This window comes from Argentina anserina, chromosome 1 (genome assembly GCF_933775445.1).
Source record: "Argentina anserina chromosome 1, drPotAnse1.1, whole genome shotgun sequence".
Taxonomy (NCBI): Eukaryota; Viridiplantae; Streptophyta; class Magnoliopsida; order Rosales; family Rosaceae; genus Argentina; species Argentina anserina.
In genome coordinates this window covers 16989312-17015616 of record NC_065872.1, presented here as the reverse complement: position 1 = coordinate 17015616, position 26305 = coordinate 16989312, and the positions used below count along the sequence as shown (strand labels likewise).

Genomic DNA, 26305 nt, shown 5'->3' with positions numbered 1-26305 from the left:
TATGTGCCACACTGATGAGCGCACTAGGCAGCGAAGGGACAAAATCCAATGTTCATTGTCTGGAGAAGTGCAAGAAGTGCCCACATTGTAAGTCGGAGGAAAGCAACATGTGACCTCCTAATTCCTAAAGATTACTATGCTCATTGACCATGTTTTCCAAGGATGGAAAGCCAATTCATCACTTTGTTGGTTACTTTTTGTAGTGACAAACAGTGAACTGGTTCACATTGGTTCTGTTGCCAACGCCTCTTGACAAAGTTTGCGTTCTTAGTTGGCAACAATCTGATGCAACATGGCAGGACTCTTCTACAGCACTGATCGAGCAAGGCGATAGAGTATGTACCTCACTTGCACCCTTACAAAGGTTTGCATTTGCACGCCCAGGGACGAGTCTCAAAATTCCGGTCTACTAGTTATACCTATTAACAAGTATTGCTTCAAAGTTCTTCATACGAATTCCAGAGACCACAAATTATTGCATGTCTCATGAAATGCATATTATTTTCTCTTGTTTCATTCATCTATGTTTCACGAGCAAAGCACAATGAAGGCAACTTTAAATCAGATAACCTTCGGCAATAAGCAAATGATGTATAACTTAAGTTTCATTGGTTCAATATAATATATAATACTAAACCCATACATTCAATCAAGCTAGCAAAAACAGGAAACAAGATAGTGCTACAAACAAGTCCGGAAAAAAGAAAATAAAAACAGAAAACACGAGACTAATTTACAGACAGAAAATGCACCCGTGCTAGTGAATACTCTTTTCCAGCGATCCAAACACCAGTCTGTGACCATTGGACATCCTCCCAATCAAGATTTTCCTCCATAACCTAACAAAGTCAAGAATTACTATAATGAGTTTGTATTTGAACTGTATCCCGAAATAGACTTGATGGATGGCCAATGGTCATTATATACATTATGTCTGTATCATACAATGATAGGAGATGGCTATGGTCCACAAATCTAAACCTTTTGGAATCGACTATAGATTTATACCTGCAACATGTCTGAAAAGGACTTATCTAGATTTGACATCCTAAAACAATTTCTCTTAAGAGAGCAAACCGTTGTTCCATCAAATTTCAAAATGGATAAAAAGAATTTTAGAAGAGCAAACTGCACAAGTAGGAAGTACCTCGACATGTTCAAGGGGAAGAGGGAGCCCAAGTGACCTCATGACCTTCTGGGGAAGCGGTGTTTTACATCGAGACCATCGAAATACATCTACTACAGTATTTTCAGAATCACTTCGTTCACCGTTTGTGGACTGTGAAGTGTGATTTTGATTCTTCTCATTCTCACCTTCATGCATCTGAGATAATTGACCGGCTTTGATGATCTTCTCCCCATTAAAACAAAGCTCATACCTTCAGATAACAACTCAACAGATGAGAAGATGACTACTACGTGCAACACCCTTCTACAAAATCTTCTGTAAGGCCCTATTCACTCCATATTATTGACAAAAGTCTCACTCTTCACAATCCTTATTACAGAGATCAAAAGGTTTGGTGCATTGGGATTAAAATGGAAAGTCTAGAAGTAAAAAATAAATAGAATAGAATGGTTAGTATGGTGCAACTTTATGAAGCAGTAAAGGTCACTCTTGATAGTACAGTATGAGAGGAAGTTGAATAGCTTGTTGAGACGCTCTCTAGTTAAGAAATAAATGGATGGGAAACTTGAAATTCTCTCTATAAAAAGAACATGATCTTCTACGCTATGTGCCTATGTAGCATACAAATTTAACAAAAAACAAAACGTGATACCCTTACATATGTCAAATGTATGATGAAAGAGATCATGACCAATTTAGCATTTATACCTGCATGAATGAGTTTCTAAATAGAGAACTTCTCCCTTCTTTAAACGCGCAGAAGTATAAAGGGTCTTCTTCAAACCCTTGTCAGCAACAATGCTTATGCTGTACTTGATCCTGAGAACATTTGCAAGCACGATCATAAGCAAGTGCATATAATATCAACGGAATGGAACATGTAGCAAAGAAAAAAGAAGGATACACAACACAGCAGAAACATTCAGCCTATAAGGTACTCGAATGTTGAAAAGTTACCAATGACACTGTTACACAGGCTAGCAAAAAACAAAAAGAATACACAACACATCATACATTGTTCCTATAAGGTACTCAAATGTGGAAAGTTTCCAATGACAATGTTACACGGGCAATCTCAGCATTCTATTGATAATCACTCCAATCTAAACATATAGATGCCAACTAATTAAGGCGTATCATATCAATAATCACACAAATCTAAACACATACACAGGATCTTGAATATGCTCATAAATGCATAAAAACAGCAATGACAATGATAGAATGTATCACTAGACCACTGCAAACACTTAAATACACATTTTTAAAAGTAAAATATGCATTAGAAAAAAGAAACTTCATTGATCACAAGCTAGTACATAAATGATAAATCAAATTCAAATGTACAAGCAGATGAGTTATTCTGAAACAATTCTGGTCCGAAATGATTAAAAAAAAAAAAAAGCTCTACAAAAAAAATCTGAAAAGTGTTCACATCTCAAAACATCAACTAAATTGAAACTTAAGAATTCTAGTTTACCATGGCTCATTGCAGAGGTTGTACTGTATAGTAACTTCTCGTACAAATCTTTGTTGTCGCAATGCATTCTGAAAAATGAAAATCATATTGCAAGTTAAAAAGTATGATACATTGAAGGCCCACAAATGTATAAGGAGTGTTACATGCATAAGGGGTACCTATGAAACTATACCATTGTGCAATTTCTGGAACATAAGCACAAAATCAAAATTCTTGAATGTTTGACCTTTGGGAAAAGTTTGTTCTTCTAGCTGTTACGAAGAGCTTCCAATGGGGACCTTAAAATGAGGACTAAGTGAGGACTTCCAAATGAATGGTTGGATGAGTGTCTCCAACGTTGATTGATACTTCCAAAACTCCAATGTGCATGCATCCACCTGCTCATTTAAAAGTCCTCACTTGGTCCTCATTAGAAGCTCTCCCTGCTATTGTATATCCTTTATATCATCCAAATCGGTACAAAGTGAGGTTTCCTAAGCTTATGCTATTACAACTCCTCAAAAGATTTTAAAATGCAGTCTAGATGGAATCCTGATATATGGAGATCAGAGTTGTCAGCATCTCTCTTCAATGGTACTAAGGTTTTCTCCAGAGAAGGTAGGAAACTTAGGAGGAAGGGGAACACTGTTGTATACTGACAATAAAAGCTAAGAAGCAAGGTTGTCGTTTTTATTATTTTTTTCTCTTTGGAAAAGAAATAAATTTTATTGACCAAAGGACAAATACAAACAATGGCCAGCATGTCCATACAAGAGTGAAACAGCAATACCTAACAAGAAAACCAGCCCAAAGTGGAAAACCCGCAAAAAATACCAAAATAGAAGATAAAACCTCCTAACTCCAGTCCATCACAGTACAAGAGAAGCTATAATCTTTAGAAGCCTAAGAATCCGAAGGCAAAGGGCTGATCTTACTCTCTCGCAGTCCCCATCCCCCAAACGCACTATGTGAACTTGAATCAAAATTGGGGTCTGCCAAACCCTAAAACTTTGAGCAGGCAGGAAACACTACCAAATCACCAAGTAGGTACCCTGAGGGGTGTTCGAAAAATAGACCTCATGAGCCTGACCATTCCTGCTAACCCCTCTAATTGATTAGACAAGAACCCATTTTACAGCCACAACAGTGCTCTCTTAGCAGTCTCATGAGCGTCATTTTCACTTCCTTGGTACTATGCCTTTATTTCTAGCATGTCTCAATCATGGAAATCTAACACAGCACACTTGGTGAAACTTTACATTTGGTCAACCTCTGGTATAACTATATATTAGTTGTTCTATAGATCAACTTTCCACTTACCACTTAAAACGCTTCACCTTTTAATAATCAAACAAATAACAGAGAAGCAAAAGGGAGGCAGAATAAGATCTCCATAGCAGAAAATGCTATAGTTTCTTCATCCTCAGAACTTACAAGTAACTCAATAAGTAGTTTTTTTTTTTTTCAAAATCTATTTTAACCCCTCATGAGAAAAGAAATTATACCAACACCAAAAAACCATAAAGGTATATGTTTTGAAGAAGAAAATATGTGGACCATTAAATGTTATATGTTTCAAATATGCAAATGTCATTGATGATGTAAATAATGGCAAGTGAAATGGGATATAAATTCAGAAGGAAGAAGTTCTGACTAAAAGTGTATTATCAGATCATTTTCTTTCATTATACGTCTAAAGGACTAACATAAATGTAGATGCAGTAGTGAACAATGGACTAGAAGATAAGAGCCAAAAGGATGAAAGTGTCTCCAAAGTATATAACAAAAGCAAAGGCAAACAGAGGAAGTCAAACAATACCGAAGCTGCAGCCCTTGTAGTCATTGTACGCTCAACAACAACTGGAGCGAGAGTAGGTTCCACTGTAGACGTATGTGTAAGACAGGGTTCAAGATCAATACTTCCTCCTGCTTTCTGAAAACAAAACAATTTAAAACAAACATCACTGTAAGAACAGTGTCATTACAACACTACATTTCCAGTTCATAGTAATTCATTAGTAAATCCAACTCCATAATTGTGTAGATAGTGTAATCAAAATTATATTAAGCATATGATACACCATCATTTTTTCAAACAAGGTAAAATTGCACTCTCACAGATCAGAAAAGGATGATTAATTGACTTTGAAGTTCTTATTACCTTCACTATGCAACAACGCTCAACACAATAGCTACAACCAATAGCAGCTCCCCACGCACGAGATCTAACATTGTTTCTCAAGGTAGAAATGTAACCTAATAAAAATGTCATAATTAGATTCACACAAATTCTTTAATTTTATTATTTAAACAGAAACAACTCAGCCCAATCTCAATTGCCCCCAAAAGCCAAAAGCCATACAATATAATAATCTCTATCCAATTATCTAATAATCCCATACTATTTCCATAGTATGCAACTAAAAGTTATTGTCAGTAAAAGTGGCATATTTTGATCTAAATAGATAATAATAGATTCTTACAATATGCCTCTGGGATGCATAAAAGACAAGATTTAAATAGACTTACAGTCTTGTGGAGGTAGTATGCGAACAGTAGCACACAACTCCTGGATAGCAGAAGGTGGAGGAGACGCTGTGGGACGGCAATACCCTGTATGCATGAGAACTGGAAAGCAGCAGTGATATTAACATGGATGCACATATGATCAAATGACGATATGAAAATTGAACATAACTTTATCATAAAAACCACATACCAGCAACAAGATCTGAGTCGTCTGTGTATATATCTGTTCCCCACAGCTGACCACCTCTAACCTGCACTCAAATTGTTGCAAAAGTAAGAAAATACAACAAAAGAAAATAATGAGCTTGCATAAAATTAACCCCCCCCCCCCCCCCCCCCCCAAGCCAAAAACCAAAAACACACGCACAACCCTACTGAGGAAGGCCCAAAGGCAACACGACTACACCCCTAAGTAAAAAAAAAAACACAGACAGATATCATTGTTTCCAGAAAGGTTGGTTAATTACCCACACAAAGATGCTTACATGACCAAAGATAACATGAGAGTTTATGATTCTCAGGTGATCTCATATAGGGGTACAACAAGTATTGGTAGCTGATATTTCAAAAATCTAGACATGTGTTTACATTTGTCAAATGAAGCAAAGGATCTAGACAGTGTTTACAATGTCATATGAACCAAAGAACTTTGCTAAAGGACAAAAATCACATAGACACAAACAGAATAAATACCAGAGCCACACTGACTAATTGCATTACAAATCAATTCTGTACACAAACTGAGATCTTACTTGGCGATTTGTTGCTGTAACATGCTCAGAAGGTATCCGAATTTCGAGAGTTGGACCAGTAACAGAAGTTTCACCATTCTTTTCACCCTGAGATGCTTCATGTTCCTTCCATAACTTTATCAATTCTTGCATGCATTCGCCAACTTTATAAACAACAGAAGATATTTCAGATTTACCTGAAACAGTAGCAGCGTTAGCATATAGCATATGTACTAAGCAAATGATTTATACTAATACTATTGTGAAATATTATGGAAAACTTGGACTAATAGACAACATGATTCTGACTCTCTTCCCCTATCCAACAGGAGGCTGGAAAATAAATAACTGGCTTTTGCCACTTGGAATGCTTATTAATTGGTACTATGTGATTTAGTCTGATCTCTCCTACTAGAAATTTGCTTTAATGCTTTTTTACTATTTCCAAAGAAAAAACAAAAAAAACAAAATAATATAAGAAGCCTGATTCCCACATTATGCCACACACATATAAAGAGGTAAGAGGGCAGAGTAGGAACAAGATTTCTGTACTTTCAGCTTCCCGATTATACATAATGAATTAAAGTGAATGTATATGAATCAGAGTAAAGTGAGGATCAAAAGTAAAAGTAATATCTGTTGAAATCTACATATCACGAAGATATAAATTCGTCTTGCAAGAAAATGGGATGTAACAGCGCACCTTGGGATCTGCATGAATAAAAACATGTAAGATAATTAGATTATCTAATAGACCAAAGAAACGAGTTCCATTTCTATCATGCCAGAGATGAATATTAATTAATTTGACCATCAAACAGAGTGAATTATTTTGACCATCAACGTGCAAATAGTCTGTTTGTGAAGCAAAACTCCTTAGCTTTTATCTACTACTTGAAACTTAGAATCTCAAAGACTACAGTTTTGCCAAGTACAAAAATTGTCACTGATGTCAATCTGCAAAATATCACTGCAATAAATTTGTCAATCTGTAAGTGGGTTACAAGTTTTTAAGCAAAATAAGCAGTTTATCTTCTACCAAAAAAGTAAATAAGTGAAATAAAGGTGGAAAAAAAAAACTAAGAACAATATTTCTCAGAATGTGAATTAGAGATAATGCCACAAAGCAACAAAAGTTCCAAAACAGAGAAGGGAATTGGTAAACACACCCTTCATTGTCTTGTGAATGTGATTTGAAACGCATCTCCCGATTTCCTGGGGCAGCCCTTGACCGTTGCATCCTTTTACGCTGCTGAACTCCATAACTATAAACTTCCCTTTCTTTATCGATGACCGCTTCACCATCTGCACAGCCATCATCTGATTCTTTGTCATACGATTTCATACGCTTTTCAGGTCTATCTCCCTCAGCGTCAACATCTCTTTCTTTCCTCCTTTCTCTCGATTCCCTATCAGCAGTTATCCAACTTTCAAAATCTTTTTGTTTCTTCTGCTCCGGTAGAAGAGTCTCATGCTCTAGCATTCTGATAGATCCATCCCCCACTTCCTTCTCAGTAGTCAGACCAACCTTATCTACTCCACTCCATGCATCTCTCTTGGTATGATCCCTATCCCTCTCTTTTAAAATTTCCTTATCTTTTGCAGTGTCCCTCCGCTCTCGCTCCCACCTGTCTGAATCTTTTTCTTCCTTTGCCGACTCTTTGTAATCACTACTGCTGTTAGATACTTGCACATTGCTCCTACGGTCACTTCTTTCCTTATCCCTTTCCCCCCAATCCCGATGCTTTAGGTCTTTCCTTTTTCTATCCTTGTCTTTAAACTTATCCTCACCTTTAGAATCATATCTGTTCTCCCCAACAGCCTCATGCACCTCTACATGATCTCGCTCCTCAGTAGTGGGGACTTCCTTTCCAACCTCAACATGGCTCTGTGAAGTACTACGATGCCAGGTATCTGTACTTGCTACTGGTGCATCAGAATATCTTTTTCCTCTGTGGTACTCTTTATAATTTAAGTGACTACTTACCACACCATAACCTTCCGCTTTAATGTCAACCTTAGCGTCGTTATAATTCTCCCTTTCAGACATTACCTCATTATCCTCCCCTCTATTGTCATGTCTTATGTCCTTATCAGCCTTCGTATTTGGAGTATCCCTTCTTGCCTCACTGTATGGTTCCTTCATCTCAGTCTTTTTGTCTCGGTTATCAAACCGAAGATCTCTAGTCTCCTTGGAATCTCTGGACTCCAATTTGTTTTCTGAAGCAGTAGAGTGATCTACATGCAAATCATTTGAAGCTGATGGCATTCGATATATTGAATGTAGGGGAGATCTTCTATCTGCATCGCGGGATTCTGTACGGGGAATCTTCGCTAGTCGAGAATCCTGACCCATCTCATGGGGTTGATGGTACTCATTTGAAACCGATGGCGGCAGCTTGGGGTATGCTCCTGAATCTTCGTGAGGGTACTTTGAAGAGGAAGAGTGGCCACTCTCTTCAAGAGATCTCTTTGGTGCACCACTCATGCTTAAGATTTTATGGTCTTATGTACCCAACCAGCATGCAACACTACAGTGGACAAAATAGCAGCTTCTCCTACTGTTCTTATATAAGATGATCAAACCTGCATTAACAGGTGATGAAACTTTATTGAGGCTAAAACACTCTCATTAGCACCCAAAGTATTCAAAATGCAAACATTAAACCCATCACTAAAAGAAGAAATAGATGGAAACTAACTAAACTTCAGAAACATTACCACGAAAATAACTTCCCATAGACTCAGTGAACCCAGACTGCAACATAGTGTAAAATTAACACTCCAGATAAAAGATATGGCAGCACACTGAGTCATGTTCAGAAAATCTGTCACCATAAAACTTTTCAAAGACATTCAAGAGATCCCGGACAGCAAAAACATGTAAACTCAACAGTCCAAGAAATATTATCCATCAGATTTCCTAAGAGAGTAAGAGACCGAGAAGCATTACGCGTCGCATTTCAAACCCCCTCTCTCTTCTTTCAGCTGAATCACCCATTGACAAGTCCTCTACAACAATAAAGTAGATGCAACTTTTCTTCAATAAAAGTGTAAAACAAAACACTAGATTAGAGGGAATTGGGAACATTATAAGAAAGGGGCGAAACCAATCCAGCTTCGAAGTAACAAAACTACAAATCACCCAATTGACACATTATCGAAAACAAAGTAAAAATCCAATCTTTTACCCTCTATCCAATTAAGTGAGAGCAAGTAAAACCATGAGCCACTCATCTGAGCAGACCCCAAATGCCCTTCGTATTGAACCCCCAACCCCAATTAATCTAAAGCCTCAGAATCATCACAAAATGAAGATAAAGAATCAAGCTTCGGCAATGGTGGAGTTTCAGAGATAAGATCTCAATTAAGAAAGAGCTATAAGATTATAGAGGGGTACTCATAAGATTTAGCTACAAACCCACAAAAGCTCACAGAAACCAACAACAAATGAAAAATAAAGCTTCAAGCTTTATGACCACACAACAAAAATGGAGAAAAAATTAAAACCCTAGAAGAAACCAAAGTGGGTGAGGAGGGTTGTTTCTCCATTCTTACCTTAATTCCGACCAGACAAAAGCTTCATTGCTTGTTTGGTTTCGGATGGACACTAATTCTTCTATTCTTCTTCTTCTTCTGTGCGCGCGTTTGATGATGTTGTTGTCAAATGTATACAAGGTTTGCGACTTTGCGTACTTCGTGTCTTTTCGATCAAACTAGTTACTATGACTGACGGCTGTGATGATACAAAACCGTTTTCTGTGTGTTAGTTGTGGGCCCCTCACTTCAACTACTGTATTTCAAGATTGTTTTTTTTTTTTGGTCTGAAACTGTATTTCAAGATTGGACAGAAACATATCCAATAACACCTAGCAAAATTCTTCCGGTAACTTCCATTTTTACCTATTAAATCGGAACAAACCAAATTATCAAATGTAAATCTCTTTGTTCAAATGAATAGTGTGTTGTACAATTGAGCTAACTCTAGGATATATAAGTTTTTAAGTTGACATCTTTTCTCAAAAACAAAAACCAAAAAAACAAATATATATATATATATATAAGTTCAACTAAAATAGCTTAAATGTAATTTTAACTAGTTAATTTAGAAATATGTCTCATAAGTTCTCTATATTTTAGTTTTATTTGAACTCAAAGTATTAATTACATGACTAAAAAATATTTTAAATTTTTTTATGTTCCGGGTGAACTACTATTCTATCATTATGTGTGTCTTAGTCTTATTAGGTTTCCTGTTAGAGATAGATTCGCATCTATGTAATAGATTAGGACTCTGAATCCTACGGAATTGTGGTTATGTAACTTATATATAGGTTCAATTATCAATCAATAAACGGTTATGTTCTGTTTCATTACTTTGTTATTATTCTCGTTTTGTTTCTCCTCAAACACATTATCATGCACTTTGTTTTAAAATGTTTGAGCGACAAGACCACCACCAGGAAAAAAAATTCAACCCTGGTCCTAAATCCTTTTCCTCCGGCAACATCTTTTTCTTGGTTTCACCGGAAAATTACATCAGCTTCTGGTAAATAGTTGTCAGAACAAGAAAAAAAAAACCCAAAAGATCGAAACTAATAAGGGCACCCAATAATTTGATATGGGCACCACATCATCTTCATTGGCTACATCGGTCGACTCCGTCGGCGACATCTGTTGCTCCAATACCGGCGTCGCGTTTCCCCTCTTGTTTCAACCTCTCAACCCAATCGACGATTATTTTTTTATCCTCCCGACGCCACCAATGTCATCCTCCGTCGTTTCACTACAAACGGCGACCCATCAGTGCAAATCCCGTGTCGTCACTGCCCCATCCCGACGTCGTCCCTGATGCGTCGATGCTGTCAAGAAACCATCGCCGTGCGTCCGTGGCCTTCAAAATAGGATATTTGACTCCTTATTCCCGGTTTGACCAAAGTGATGGTCAAATATGGATTATAGTTAACTATGCTACCCATTTATTGACATATTTCTTTGAGTACTATCGAGTACTCGTATCAATTACTTTAGTCACACTCATACAAATACTTAACAAAATTAATATGTCGACAATATAAGGTAGTGTAACTTACGACTTAGGTTTTTAAGTCGTATTAGCTATAAACCGATATCTCTAAAATTACTAAGGACACTCAAGATATATCCCCCAATTTAAAACTTGTTGAATACATAATTGGAGAAGGATGGGAAATCTACCTTAAATGGTCTTGGCCAAAAAGAACGTATTCTTGTCGGAAAATGGATATCAAAGCCGTAATCTCCTTTTTCTCCTTTGCTCTCCAACAAGGCTTTATGCCTAGAGAACTAAATAGGAATCTAGCCATCAAGGAAGCACATAATTTGATGAAAGAAGTGTGATTCCTTACCAGAAACGGGAAGAAATTCCAATTGACTAAATTGGGAAATCGATGAACATAAGAGACGATGAACTTGGATTTTCATATGGTTGTTAGTTGCTCCAATCCTCTGCATGTCAGCACCAGGAGGCTAGCGACAGCGAGAGAAGCCAATCTGGAGCTGGCGGCGTCGAGCAGTGGCCGGAGCTGGCCGGAGAAGTCGGGTTGTCGGGTCTGAAAGGGAGAGACGCGAGGAAGAAAGAGGCGATGGTCTCTGTTGGTTTTTGGTCTTTTGACCAAATGCGGAATTTCCCCCCTTTTAAATGAAAGAATGGAGGGTGGAGATTAGAAGGTGGGAATTGATCCAAAGGCTAGAATTAAAAGTCTTGGTTAGAATTTTAAAATGAAAAGAAAAGTAGTTAGAATGGAGGGCTAGGATCAAATTTGAGAAAAAAAGGTGAATGAAGCAAATGGCCAAGATTTCTTCACCAATTTTCTAAATAAAATGAAATGTTTTTCCAAGATTGCAGAACTTTGAAAAATCATATAAAATAGTTCGAAACTCAGAAAAATATTCCGAAAGTACTGGTGAACTCATAACGACATGAATTTAATTGTCATAGATTGGAATTGAAAAGTTGACAAAGTTAAGAAATCGTCGTAAGAAGGAATGATATAATACTTGGAATTTTACCAACAGTTACTAACTTTGTCGTAACCTCCAAAGTTAGTACGGTAAAATTCTCGGGACTCGCAGCCTCCGACCAGGTACCCGCCAAGCCTGCCGCCCCCTCCTCTCCAACCGGCGATCAATGGAGGTCTCAATCGTTGCATCTATGCAAAACCCATATCTCTCGACCCGGATCTGCCCGATCTGACCCGCACGACCCAACCCAACAACCCCTTTTGGGCCTATGGCATGCCGAGCCCAAATAGACCCTTGGGCTTTAAAACCTATTTCTTTTCTCCTTTTCTTTTCATATTTGTTTATTTCATCATTTATTTGTACGTTTTAGTTTTCTAACTACATTTCACATGCTCTATAGGAAAAATGATCAATTGTCGTACCACTGTGATGACATCCATGCCTGAGACGAACGTTAGTCACGTGGAATTGATGACATCAATACGACGATCGAAAAGGAATTCATCAAGTAGTTTCCTGAATGACGATCAATTTGCAGAGCAATTTAATTATATGCGGTCTATTTGGCAGACCAACAACTATGTTTTTCTTAAAGTTGCTGCTTTTGAACATATATATATATATATATATATTATCGGGCGCTATTAGCCTTCTTCATGTCTCTTTATCGGCCTTTCTTATAATGCCGATGAGACCAAAGAGGGATATGATTCCCCTCTTGGACGACGTTTTTCGTGTGACGGTCATGTGGGAGTCACGTTATTATTTAAAGGGAATAAATCGATTTTGTGTGGTTGTCTGAGTACACTGCTGTTTTGGGTGCGATCATGAGAATCGCTGATATGCATCGATTATTTTGTGACCATATACATCACAACCCTTCTAATTCCAGTTACATACTTGAATAGTTTCGATTATTCGAAACCTATACAACCCTCGTTTCTTATGGATGCGTCGTCATCGTGACTGTTATTTGAATGTTTGAGTTTTCTTAAACTCATGTCTATAAACGTTAATCCCAAGGTCTACGTACTCATTTATTTGAGTTGAAATTCATTACTCTGATGCAACACTATTTGTTGACAAAAGATCTCAAAAATAAAAAATTATATGGGACACACTTAAAATGATTCAATAAACGTCTATGACGTTGTATTACCATAGTTGACCTTGATGCATGCTCCACATCCAAGAAACACATGCCATTTTTGACACCTGTATCTATTTATTGAGGGAATTTTGGAGATGGAAACGTAACATTCTTCCATTCACAAGTAAGCAAATTTTTTAGCATCAAGCTAAGGCTCTGCCCGATCCGATATGCAAGATTTTGTTGCTACAGACTTTTGATTAGTCAATCTATTTTCACTATATTTTTTGCTTACTATTTTTCAAGTATGATGTTGGCATTGCCATGTTTCTTCCTCGAGTTTAGCATAAGTCGTCTATTGAAATAGGAAGTTTGGTTGTGTTGTATTAAATATTGGCATATTCAATAAAATTTCTCGTATTCTTTGTTTACAAGATGATATTATGAGAATTTTATTTGCCTTGACTTAGCATGAATGGTCAACGTTTGTAACTAACGTGGTTTTTAAATTAGCCACTTTTGGGTTACATATGACCCCAATAGTACTAGATTGTGAATTTGGAAAACGGACCTCGAAACGTCAAAATTGATGTTGTTTTTCCCGGTTACTGTTCCGGCGTTTCCGGAACATTTTTCGGCGTTTTGGCTGTCTTCCAGCCACTTGTCGGCGTTTCCGGCACCACCATCTGGTTCTTGCCAACGTCTCCTGTCGGACATTAAACTTCGGCCGCCGCTGGCCGGTTTTCCGGCAATCGGCGCCGCCGGTTTCTAGCGAGTTTCCGATGATTTTTAGTCGTTTTTACTGTCATGTTTTCCCAGTCCAAATTTCACCCGGTTTTGAGTTATTTTGACATAGTTTTCCGGTTAATTTTCTAGTTTTTCTCCAACTCGTTTCATAGCTCAAACGATTTTATTAATATTGGTGACCACCCGCACCAATTGGATGGTTTTTACCACCCTAATTATTTGGTATTCAATTGCTCCAATACCATGTGTTTCTAACTTTTACGTTGAAGAATGTAGTTCTATTGCCATGTGATACACTTGATGGGATTGCACTTTGTTTCAATCTCCCCTCTTACAATATTTTACGGTGTATTGTATAGAGAAGTTCACCGTGTAGTTGACTTTCTTAATTTTATTTTGAGAATGTCCCGCAATGAAATCGAGTGTCTTGCTAATTGTGTAACCACCCACACTGTTCTACGGCGCATGTAGTTGTTTTACGGATCTCATGCGGAGATTGTGTTCTATGTCTTCGTGCCTTGCTAAGTTTTAAAAGGCCATACATGTCAATGATGAATTTTCATCTTGATATTTGTTAAAAGAATGGAGAGGAATAAATCTACCAGATTTCATTGAAAGTAGCTTATTCAATCTTAGACAGTAGCTTTGTTAGCCTGTAGACATAACTTTCCTTAGCTTTATGTAACTCAAGATTCTTTGAATCATGGGTTCGGTTTTGTTGTCTTCTCGGTTTTGAATGAGATATGATGATTTGAGTTCTTTGAAATTCACATGATCATCTAGTTTTTATGTTTACGAAGCAATTAGAGGACCATCTCACCCGTGCTCCACACGGTGAAGCCGTGCCTATCCGTGCCATGCACGATGAGGCCGAGTCGGCCCCTCTCGGCGGCTCCATGGCATTCAGGCCATTGGTGGCAGCATCCCCTCTTTCACAAGAGATTGTGATTCAGGCCATCGCTCATCTTGCAAATTTTGTTATCTTGCTAGATTTCAAAGAAGTCCTTTATTTGATAAGGCTCCAATCGAGAAAATTTCATTTTTACAGAGTATTTAAGGTGAAATTAGTGGACCCTATGCAACCGAATGCAGACACTTTTCGGTATTTTTATAGTAAAGGTTAAGAGCATCAACGCGTTGGTCACACGTCGCTTTGCTATCCACAAGGAATGCTGCATTTGCTAAGTTTTTAGCTATGATCATCATACTAAAGGCTCACCACCCTTCATATCCTCTCAAATCTATTCGATTGGATACCGTTGGAGAGTTCACCTCCAAGACCTTTGATGATTTTGTTTTGCATGTTTACTAGGATCATCGTTGAACATATTATTTCTCATGTTCATTCACTGCACGATCTAGCAGAGCTCAGACTTGGTTATGGGTACTAACCTGTCGATTTTTGCATAGAGATATGTAATGATGTTGCATGCAGCGACACTTATTCGTTTCAGACCCACAACTCACCAAGCGTTTAGTGCGTACCAGACAGACTGGATACGATCCCAATGTTCTTTTCACTTATGCCTATTTGGTTAAGTTGTTTATGTGCCTCTATTATAGTAATCTCAATGGGTCTACTTAAAACGCTGAAGTATTTTGGTTGGTTATAATTTATGAATCACCAATACTTATCCGTTATTTCCAATCTACAACCGTGGATCTCTATCCTGCGATATTAGTAGATGGTCACTTTGATGAGACATATTTCCGGTCGTTAGGGGGAGATATGAAATGCTCCCATTCCGGTTTTAATGCCACGAATTGACGTGGTGTGACACTATGTCTCATTAAGATTCCGTACTACTCAAAGTGAGCAAATGTGCAATGCATTATCGACCTCCAGAAAGTCAAAGATTCAATGCTCAAATGACTTTACCGATATTGCGAAAGTGACGAGATCGCACATAAATGTTGTGATGTGCCGGTAAGGTTGGAACTCTCAAAATATGGGAGAATTTCATATGACATGGTCCTAGCACGGTTGGCACAATCCCTGATAGTGGGAAGGAAGCTGACGATAACACCATTGTACGTTGTGGTGTTGTCGGTGCTTGTGGTATTGCACCACAAAACAAGGGCGACAAACGCAAAGATGGACTAGTAAGGGTCATAGCTTCGGTCTTGGCTCCTACTTAGCAGAGGGGGAGACCATTATTCTCTGGAATCAAAAACCAGAAAGAAGCGAGGTGCATAGACACAAGTATTTTACCCATCATCAAGAGATATTCTCTAAACATATGTATTAACTAAGTTTTGATGGGATGCTACAGATTACTTTTGTTAATGTTAGAGAAGAATATAAATCTCTCAAATTGATCGTATACAACACGCGTGTGTGTTTAATGGATTGATCTCCCATGATTGATGATGTAGTCGCTTATGCTCTTATTCCATTGTAAAGTATCAACGATGAACAACTTGAGCGAAGTGGAAAGGATCAATACATGCTGAACTAGACTTGTTATGTTAGTCATCGTTCGTAAGTGTAATGAGAAAGATGAAGTCATGGAATATTTGCAGAACTTATGGCGCAAAGATTGCCTCATTATCCTAGTATTGACTACGATGAGGTATATCCTCTTGTTATGAACATAATTGATTTCCCCTACTTGATCAGTAGTAGTGTCCATGAAAACTGATTTGCAGCATATGATGGTGGTCATAGAATAGCTGTAGAGGGATCTTGACATAGATATGAGAGTGCCTGAGGGACTTTAAATGCCTCCAGACCACAAAGAGCTTATGTAATCAGATTGCAACGTTCGAGAGAACGTAGTACAATCAGTTGCAAGAACTCATACCCATATGTGTTCATATGAAAGCTAATTCTTGATTTTCTATTCCGTCTAAGTAAAGATGATGAAGAGATTCAATGAGCTATAGATTCATATATGTATGTATTGTTGGGACAATATTGCTTCATCATGATGTGATTAACTATGCGCATATCCATCATCATTGGACTTGCATTGATCCCTTGACATGGGTTTAGTTCTGCACTTAGTAAACTAACACAAATCCTATCCACACCAATGCCGCCAGCAGCTCCAGCAACATCAACGTACACCTTGGTGTAGCAGTCGACACTGGTAGTGTAGAGGATGTGTACGGTTCCGTCTCGGACCAAAATCAGTCATTCATTGGTCAATTCCCCCATTCATTTTTGAAAGACACATTGAATTTGACAAATCAGAATCTGTCCAATTTCATAGGTCAACTTCAACGAGACTTACAATACAGCTCGCTCAATGAAATAGGTACCATTAGAAAGGTCTATGTGTCTACTTTACAGGGACACTAACTATTTGTTCATATATATCATATTGAGTCAGTTATGGCTGTTTTAACAAAGTAGGACAGTTCTGTCCGGAAATTTGCAAGTCAGTTAATTTCGACAGAGCACTGTGAACTGCTCCGATCGAATTAGGTTGTGAACTTTATGTCATTGGAAACCTACGGGTGTCTACTTTCCAGAACATTTTGCAGTTCATTGATACCTATTGTAGCGAAAAATTTATGGCCATGTAAGTGAGTGAAGGTCATTCTACCCGAGAATCTGATTTTCATTGCAAACTCTTGTTTTAAGTTGTTATGCAATCTTGTTTCCTAAGATCTAAGTTTGCCTATGTATAGCATATATGATCTAAGGATGTGTGACAAGATTAATGATTAATCATTAGTCCAAGACTACTTTTGAGAAGCATGTAATGAACGTTGGATATGTTGTTTTTTGTACTTCATGATTATGGCACTAATCAGGGAGAGTTGTTTCGTAGACTTCAGGGGGAGTCTACCTCACGTGATGCTATCAAATGTAGCTGGTGCGTTGTGTTCTTTTTTCCTTCGATCAAGCTTTTTTTTTTTACCCAAGAGGTTTTTATTTTGCTTGACAATGTTTTTACCAAGACAACGATGTGTGCACCATGCAACCTCGGCATGCGACACAATGGGGAGTGTTCTGAGAGAATTACTATTCTACTCTTGTGTGTGTCTTAGCCTTATTAGGCTTCCTATTAGAGATAGATTCGCATCTCTGTAATAGATTAAGACTCTGAATCCTACGGGATTGTGGTTATGTAATGCCTATATATAGACCCTACTATCAATCAATAAACGGTTATGTTCTGTTTCATTACGTTGAGAATAATAACGTTTCATTTCTCCTCAAATAATTTATTAATTATATACAATTTTATACAATGAATATTTTAACCTTGAGTTATCTCGTTTGAAAAATCTGTCAAGTGCAATAGCTCAAAGTTAAAATAAAGTGAGTCTAGTGCATCCACTATTTTTGGTAAAAAGTTAAACGTGCTCTCTAAAATTGCTAAAAAATTATAATAGAGAATTTACTAAAGATACTCTAATTAATATGTATATTGGTTAATTAACATTTATATCCTAATAAACTCATTGGGACTTAGAAAGGGTAATGTCATCCTCGTGTATTCTCACTTTCTCAGTTCCCTTGCTACATTATGTCCCAATAGAGTCTTACTAAAAAAGTACTGTTTATTTCTGGATCAGCAATCAACCACAGCTTAAACTGCGACTGCGCCCACCGTTAAGTGGTAGCCCTAAATTTCTCCCATGTCTCTAGAACCACGTAAAAAATTACCAACCATAAAAACAAATGGAGGCTAAATTAAGTGTGCAAATGCCTCAGTGAGTCACAGGTTATGTTCTGAACACCTGCAGTTTATTATACAAAAACAAAAAAACACTACGTTGCTTGATAATATGGTCGTATATATATGTCTCTTTGTTCAAATGAATACTGTGTTGTACAATTGAGCTAACTCTAGGATATATAAATTTTTAAGTTGACATCTTTTCTCAAAAACAAAAAACAAAAAATATAAGTTCAACTAAAATAACTTAAAAGTAATTTTAACTAGTTAATTTAGAAATACATCTACATCAGTTCTCTATATTTTATTTTTATTTGAACTAAAAGTATTAATTACATGACTAAAAAATATTTTAAATTTATTTATAAATTATATATAATTTCATACAAAGAATATTTTAATTTTGAATTATTTCGCTTGAAAAATCTGTCGAGTGAGATGCTCAAAGGTAAAGTAAAAAGAGTCTAGTGCATCCACTATTTTTAGTAAAAAAAACTAAGAGTGTTGCTTCTTAGACCTCCACATTTGCTCACTAGACCTCACATGCTATCTACACCTCCATTTTATTTTTGAATATAAGCGTTTGCTTAATAGACCTCTATTTAATTTACCAAAAATAACCTTAAATATTTTATTGACTTATATCTCAATTAGTTACTCATTACACATCTTATTCACTCATTAGACATCCGTTTTTTTTTGTATCTCATCATTCATTCCGAACTCCATATATTTTTTATAGGCAAAAAGACCGATTTGCACCCCAAACTTGGTCATAATTGTCAATTTGCACCATGAACTTGCATTTGAGTCAATTTACCTCCTAAACTTGGTAAAAATTGTCGATTTGCACTCTATCCGTTAAATTTAATGTTTTCCATCCAATTTTAAGTCACATGTTATGCATTTGAGGGGCAATATTGTCATTATATATTTATTTATATTTAATAATGAAATAAATTAATAAAATTACTTAAGATGAACACTTGTTATAAATTTTTTTTTTCAAAACATGTTATTGATTTATATATTTATTATTTTACATGATATAATAAGTTAAAAGATATTAGAAAAATATAAATAAATACATTAAAAATTAAAAATAAATGTGTGTTCTGGGAGAATTACTATTCTACCATTGTGTGTGTCTTAGCCTTATTAGATTTCCTGTTAGAGATAAATCCGCATCTCTATAATAGATTAGGACTCTGAATCCTACGGGATTGTAGTTATGTAATACCTATATATAGGCCCCATTATCAATAATTAAATGGTTACGTTTTGTTTCATTACGTCGTTATTATTCTCGTTTTGTTCCTCCTCCAACAATGTGTATATATATATATATATACACAACATACTATTTGAATGGATGGGTATGTTGAATATATAATTCGAAGTAGGGTTAAGTATGTAGAAAAAAGATGTAAATAAATAATTTGATTAAAAAATAATCCTCATTTTAAAGAATATTTGTATTTGTTTTTAAGAAAAATATAAATATAAAATGACAACATTACCCCTCATGTGCATGACATTTGACGCAAAATTGGATGAAAACAGTTAAATTTAACGGATGTGGTGCAAATCGGCAATTTTTACCAAGTTTAGGAGTTAAATTGACTCAAATACAAGTTTGGGGTGTAAATTGACAATTTTAACCAAATTTAGGGTGTATTTTGGCAATTTTGCCGTTTTTATAAGAATATATTCCTTTTTTTACATATAATGTTGCTAAACTTATATTCTTTGCTCAACTGTAAGTAAGACCTTACAAGATATCGGTTTTAGACTAATTTGTTCGAATAAGTAATCATTTGAACAACTTATTGTTATAAATAAAATACAACAACTCCAGTTAATTATTATTATAAGAGTCTAATAATGAAGAATCATTCTCAACATCACGAGATATATATTCTAATAATTACATGTTCTTTATAAGAGTCTAATAATGGAGATCATTCACTTCTTTATCATCCACTTCATTCATTTATCACTCACTTCTTCCATGTTCCTTCCATGATCACTCACTTCCTACATGATCACTTACTTCTTCCTTTATCACCCACTCACTACACCATTATCTCTCACTTTCTCTACTTTTTTTAACCATTATTCTCCTCTATAAAAACTTCCATCACCACCATCTCCAAACACACCATTTCCACCACCAACCAAGAGAAAGAGAGGAAGAGAACATTTTCATCTACCAATCTCATTCTAAAAACACCAAGTTTCATCACTTCATCATCCACTATTTTTCATACACTATCATCAAGCAAGGAGGAAGAAGAGGAATCTAGAATCATTTGAGGATCTCCATCACCACCATGTCAAGATCTCCATGAGTTCATCCACATCATCCTCAACTTGAGATTCACTAGTCATCTCTCTACTCTCTCTTTACTTTGATGTTCATAAACACATTGAAGTTTGTGTATTTAGTTATGAGTGAGTAGTTAGTTTGTTGGGATTAGGGTGAAAGCTCTAGCCAATCTTGTATGACATTAATATAAATATTTTATTTGATGCACTTTTCATTAGCACTCTAATATGCTAGTTCAAAAGTTGAACACCAATGCTTAAACTTAATCAATTTGTGTATGATTGTTTGTCATAACATGATGAATGATTAAGTCTTGATTAACCTTAGTTGTTTGAAGCATGACAGCATATCATATGTGCATGTTAAAGTTGTGAACTACAATCACTTAGAGATAAACATGATTGGTTTGTATGATTTCTTCATCTCCAAACTTTATGCACTTAGGGTAATGAATTTGATACTTAACCGGATTCATATGCATGACTTGAGTAGTTACGTACTACACCCGAGAGGGTTGCTTGATACCAATAAACGAGATTGTCCATTGTCATACCCGAAAGGGATACATGGAGAGAAATTGGCTAGTTAGAGTGGTATCATTCAATTTAGTAGCATCATTGTTCACAAGAGAAGTTATAGGTGGAAACCTTAAGTCCTAATTTTCATCTATTTCATCACATCTAGTTTAGCAAAGCTTAGTTTACATTTTAAGTAGTCATTTAGTTTTTAGAAGTAACTCCACATCCGAAAGAAATTTGAATCACTACACCATCTTGCATATATCCATCATAAATTTGGGTTCACTTGTGAGCCTTGATTTATGACTTGTACATTTGCATATTCTTTTAGTATCCCTTAGGTTCTTCTAGTTAGAGAGGTTTTTTCCAATTCCTTGGGTACGACATCTCATACTCACAATCTCATTACAACTTGATCATTATACTTGAGAGTGACATTTGAGTCGACATAATACATATCTGTAATGACTAACTTCGTAAGATAGGCAATGACTAATCCTATAAGATACAGTTTTATGTTTAGTTACTAGCATGAACCTCTGTGTTCTAAAGCAGAACAACCACAGTAACTCAATCTCCATATATAATTGATCGGGTCCTTAGATTTGACTGGAAAAAGCTATGTACTGGCCGAATGCTAACTCATGGCAGAAACTAAGGCAATTTTAAGGCTCATCAATCTCTAGGTAAATCATCTACAAAGGTTGTTACAACCCTTAGACAACATTATTAACATTTAAACATACCCAAAAACAAAATTGGGGATGTTCGGGAAAAAAAAAATATGCTATGGTAACAAAGTCCCAAAGAATCAAAGATATGTGAAGGACACTAAAATTCTCTAAATAGTATTCTTTAAGCAAAAGCAATATGAGGGTACATTCCATAATGAATTCTTAATGATGAATCCAAACCGTTCAGCTTTGGTATGGAAAAATTATGTATCCATCAGAGTTCATCCAATATAACCCAAAATCATCTCAAGAAACAAAGCAGTAGAGAGAGCTAAATAAGATTATAACCTGTACGGCCCTCAGAGTCCTTAGTTACAAGAGGAACACCTTGGGATACTGAGTTGGTAGTATCTTCCATGTCATCATATCTTGCAGCCTGTGACAACAAAAAAGCCATGAATTTTCCATCGGTAAAACATCCAAGTGGGTTGAAACACAAAAGAGTAAGCTGCAAAAAGGTGATTTGAGTTGGCTTTACCTCCAACAAGGACTCAACTGTTAAGATGAGCATGCTAATGTGAAACAACACAGCACACAAACAAACAGTCACATAAACAGTAGCACACAATTCTTGACATACAAGCATGCAAATCTTTATCATTGACAAAATTGTCAATATCTTCAATGCATCAATAAATTCCCAACTGTATATTCGTATAATAGTTGCATTATCAGCTCTATATGGGAGCAGCACCAAAAATTTGTAATAGATTGTTGAATATCAAGTATATACACCAATTCTGGTTTCAATCTCTTTTGATTTCATCTAGTTTAACTTGGTATCAGAGAAATATCCGAGAGGACTTTGTCTTTTGTCTGTCTTTTCTAATTTCCTGGAGTTTGACAAATCCAGTCATTAGAATTCATCATCGTCACTTGTTGGAGTCCATCAACGTCGTATTCTGTTACTAGAACGACGGTCCTCTCTCTCTCAAGACTGCAGCGCATCTCCAATTCGACATTCCCATTCCGGCATCTTCTGCGCATCTCCAGCACCTAGTCCCTCCTCCACCGGCGTCTCAAGCCCGCTTCATCAGTTTGGTATCACTCCGTTTACAAATCTGGTGTCATCTTCAACAACCCAACCCGCGTTGGCCACTCATCCTCAGCCCAATGTCGCTCTGCTATCAATCCGACGTCATTTGCAAACCGACCCACTTTGGCCATAAAGTCCAGCAAAAGTCTGTAAAGTATATGCTAGATTGTTTCTACTGATGGTGCAAATACACCGGCACTGAAGGTGCATCCAAGACAGAGAAGATCCACCGACAATGTAAATACACTTGAGGCTAATTCTTATTTTTAGTTTTATTTTCGCTGCATAACTACTTATTTACTAATTATTTTACGATGGACGATGGAATTGAAAGCTCTAAAGCCAATGAGGTCCAAAAGTTTTGAAGTATCTGTTAAGAATTCTGAAAGTAGTTCTTTTGAGGGAGTCAAACTCAACAGAACCAATTTCCGTAAATGGAAGAGAATCATGACAGCTTATCTCCGATGAATGCACAAAATTGGGCATGTAACTGGGGCAATTATAGCCCTTAGTGAAGATGATTTAATGCCTAAACTAAGTGGGAAGATGATGATAGTCTTGTAATATCAGTCTTGTACAAAGCCATGAATGAGGAGATAGTAGACCTTGTAGAGTAATGTGATATTGCACAGGCAATCTGGAAGACATTGGAAGACCTATACACTAATGAGTCTGATTTCATACAAGTTCATGAGTTAATGTGCCAATGTAACAAAATGGGCAGCCAGTAGAGCAGTATTTCACCAAGTTGAAGAATATTTGGGCTGAGATTGATATGAAGCGTCCTTGCAAGATTAAGAATCAGGAGGATAATGTTTAGTACCAGAAATAAATGGAGCTTCAGCGAGTTCACAATTTCCTGAGATGTCTTGATGCAAAGCATAATAGTGCCAAATGAGAGCTGCTTAGAATGATAGAACCCCCTAGGCTAACTACAACTTTCACATATATCCGTAAGGATGAGTCTCAGCAGGAAAGTCTCAATCAAGCACAAGTTGAAGTTTCTAACCTTATTGTTCAGTCGAGATCTCCAACACCACTTCTTCAGTAATCAAATTCAGTTCCAATTCATCAGCAAGGATCACCACCTGGCTTTGGGAATTGTCCCCGTCCTTACTACTCTTACTATGATGATTCAGGTCATTTTCAAGAAACTTGTTGGAAGCTGCATCCGCATCTCAAACCGAAGAAGCATGGTTATCATCCTAAGGCGAAAGCAACTGTTCAGTTGGTCCAAGAACCAGATTTCTATGGTGTAACCGATCATGATCATCATACAAATGCCAATGGTGAGGCCTTTCCACTTTTAGAAAAATGGTCAGTCTGTATCACTCCTACAATAGAGCTTCTTAATGTGTAATATGTGCCGGACTTCTCTCATCATTTGATATATGTTTCATAGTTAAATACTGAATCTAAATGTTATGTGATCTTTTACCTCATATATGTGATCTTTCAGGATCTTCTCACCAGGGAGTTAATTAGTCGGGGGTATCTGAGGGACAGATTGTTCCATCTGGATCAAACATATGTAGGAGAGAAACTAGGAGCACAGTCCCGTACCGCCATGACATTGACATCTGATAAGCTAAGTGAAATTTGATTATGACATCGTCGTTTAGGACATTTATCTTTTACTCTTACGAAGAAATCCATGCCCACTTTGTTTATTGGTATGGATGAGTCAGTTTTACATTATGAAACATGTGTTTTGGCCAAAAGTCACTGTACTACTTACTCTCATAGTATTTCCAATAAAATGTCATTCCTTTTGAGCTTATTCACTCTGATGTTTAGGGACCCTCTAGAGAACCTACTGTGTCGAGTATGAGATATTTTATGTTTATTGATGATTGTACGAGATTGTCATGGGTTGTCCTTCTTAAAACTAAAGTTGAAGTTTTTTCAGCTTTCGTTGCTTTCCATACTCTTATTCAACACAGTATAACAGTAGCATTAAAGTTTTTCGTTTAGACAACGGGGGAGAATATGTTAATCATGTTTTCCAATTTTTTTTTAAAATCTCATGGGATAGTTCATCAAACTACATGTCCACAAACACTTGAACAAAACAGAGTGTCAGAGAGGAAAAATCACCATTTGCTTGATATGGCTTGTTCTCTTCTCTTTCGCACTCATATGCCTAAATATCTTTGGAGCGATGTTGTCTAAGCCTCTTCCCACCTCATCAATCATCTTTCGTCTAGTGTCCTGTCAGGAAAAATCCCCTTTGAGGTACTTGCATCCCATGTTTCATTAACTTCATTTCACAATCTTCCTACACGTGTCTTTGGTTGTGTTGCTTTTGTTCATGTACCTAAAAATCAAAGATCTAAGTTGGATGCTCGGACACTTAAATGTGTGTTTGTTGGATATACTAGAAAATACTATGTCACTATGGATGTTACTTTCTTTGAGGACATGAGCTATTTTACCTCTTCTGATACATCTCTTCAGGGGGAGTATTCATATTTCGAAGAGCTGTATCATGGAGAGGGTGATGAATTAGAAGTCATTCAGGAGAGTGAAACTTTGACGAATCCAGTTGAAATTATCAACTCATCAACTCTCACAAAATATTCAGATTGCAAGCCCCCAAACATCTAGGTACCAAAACTGGCCCTTCATGTCATCACTCCTACCCCCGACTCACATCTCCCTAGTATTGAAGATCATACTCGAGAGGTTAGTTTGTCTACTAATATCAGTAGTAGTGAGTCTAACAGTGGTCAATATGTGTTACCAAATAGATTTACTCGTGGTCAGTCAGCTAAAAGATATGAACTTTCTCTACAAGCCAAATCTAAGTATCTAGTAACCCATTATATGTCAACTAGAAGATTATCCAAGTCATTTGAATCATTTGTGAATCAAATATCTATTGTATTAGTATCTAACAAAGTGCATGATGCATTGGATGGTAAAAAATGGAGGAAAACAATAGCGGAAGAGATGGAAGTGTTGTAGAAGAACAATACATGGAAACTTGTTCCTCCACCAGATGAAAAGAATGTTGTAGGTTGTCGCTGTGTGTACAATAAAACATAATGTTGATGGATCAGTGAGCCGGTATAAAGCACAACTTGTAGCAAAGGGGTTCACTCAGACATATGGTATAGACTATGATAAGACCTTTGCTCCATTTGCTAAAATAAATACTATTCGGGTCTTGCTGTCATTGGCTGCAAGTTCAAACTAGCCACTTCGGCAATTTGATGTCAAGAACGTATTTCTTCATGGAGAGTTAACCGAGGAGGTATACATGAGTCTTCCACCTGTATATGTAGCTGCATCACTTGGTAACTTTGTGTTTAAATTAAGAAAATCCCTATATGGCCTCAAATAGTCACCTCATGCTTGGTTTGG

General features: G+C 36.7%; 1 protein-coding gene across 1 annotated transcript; it reads right to left on the bottom strand.

The window, feature by feature from the left end:
* Window positions 1-587: 587 nt before the first annotated feature.
* On the bottom strand, window positions 588-9486 carry LOC126798913 (uncharacterized). The gene is made up of 12 exons (XM_050526003.1): window positions 9407-9486; window positions 7018-8434; window positions 6552-6559; window positions 5870-6045; window positions 5308-5368; window positions 5118-5216; window positions 4750-4844; window positions 4408-4521; window positions 2610-2677; window positions 1838-1948; window positions 1148-1379; window positions 588-839 (listed from the first exon to the last, which is right to left on the bottom strand). The coding sequence occupies exons 2-12, from the start codon at window positions 8334-8336 to the stop codon at window positions 729-731; spliced, it is 2394 nt and encodes a 797-aa protein (XP_050381960.1). The 5' UTR covers window positions 8337-8434; window positions 9407-9486; the 3' UTR covers window positions 588-728.
* Between the last annotated feature and the right edge of the window lie 16819 nt (window positions 9487-26305).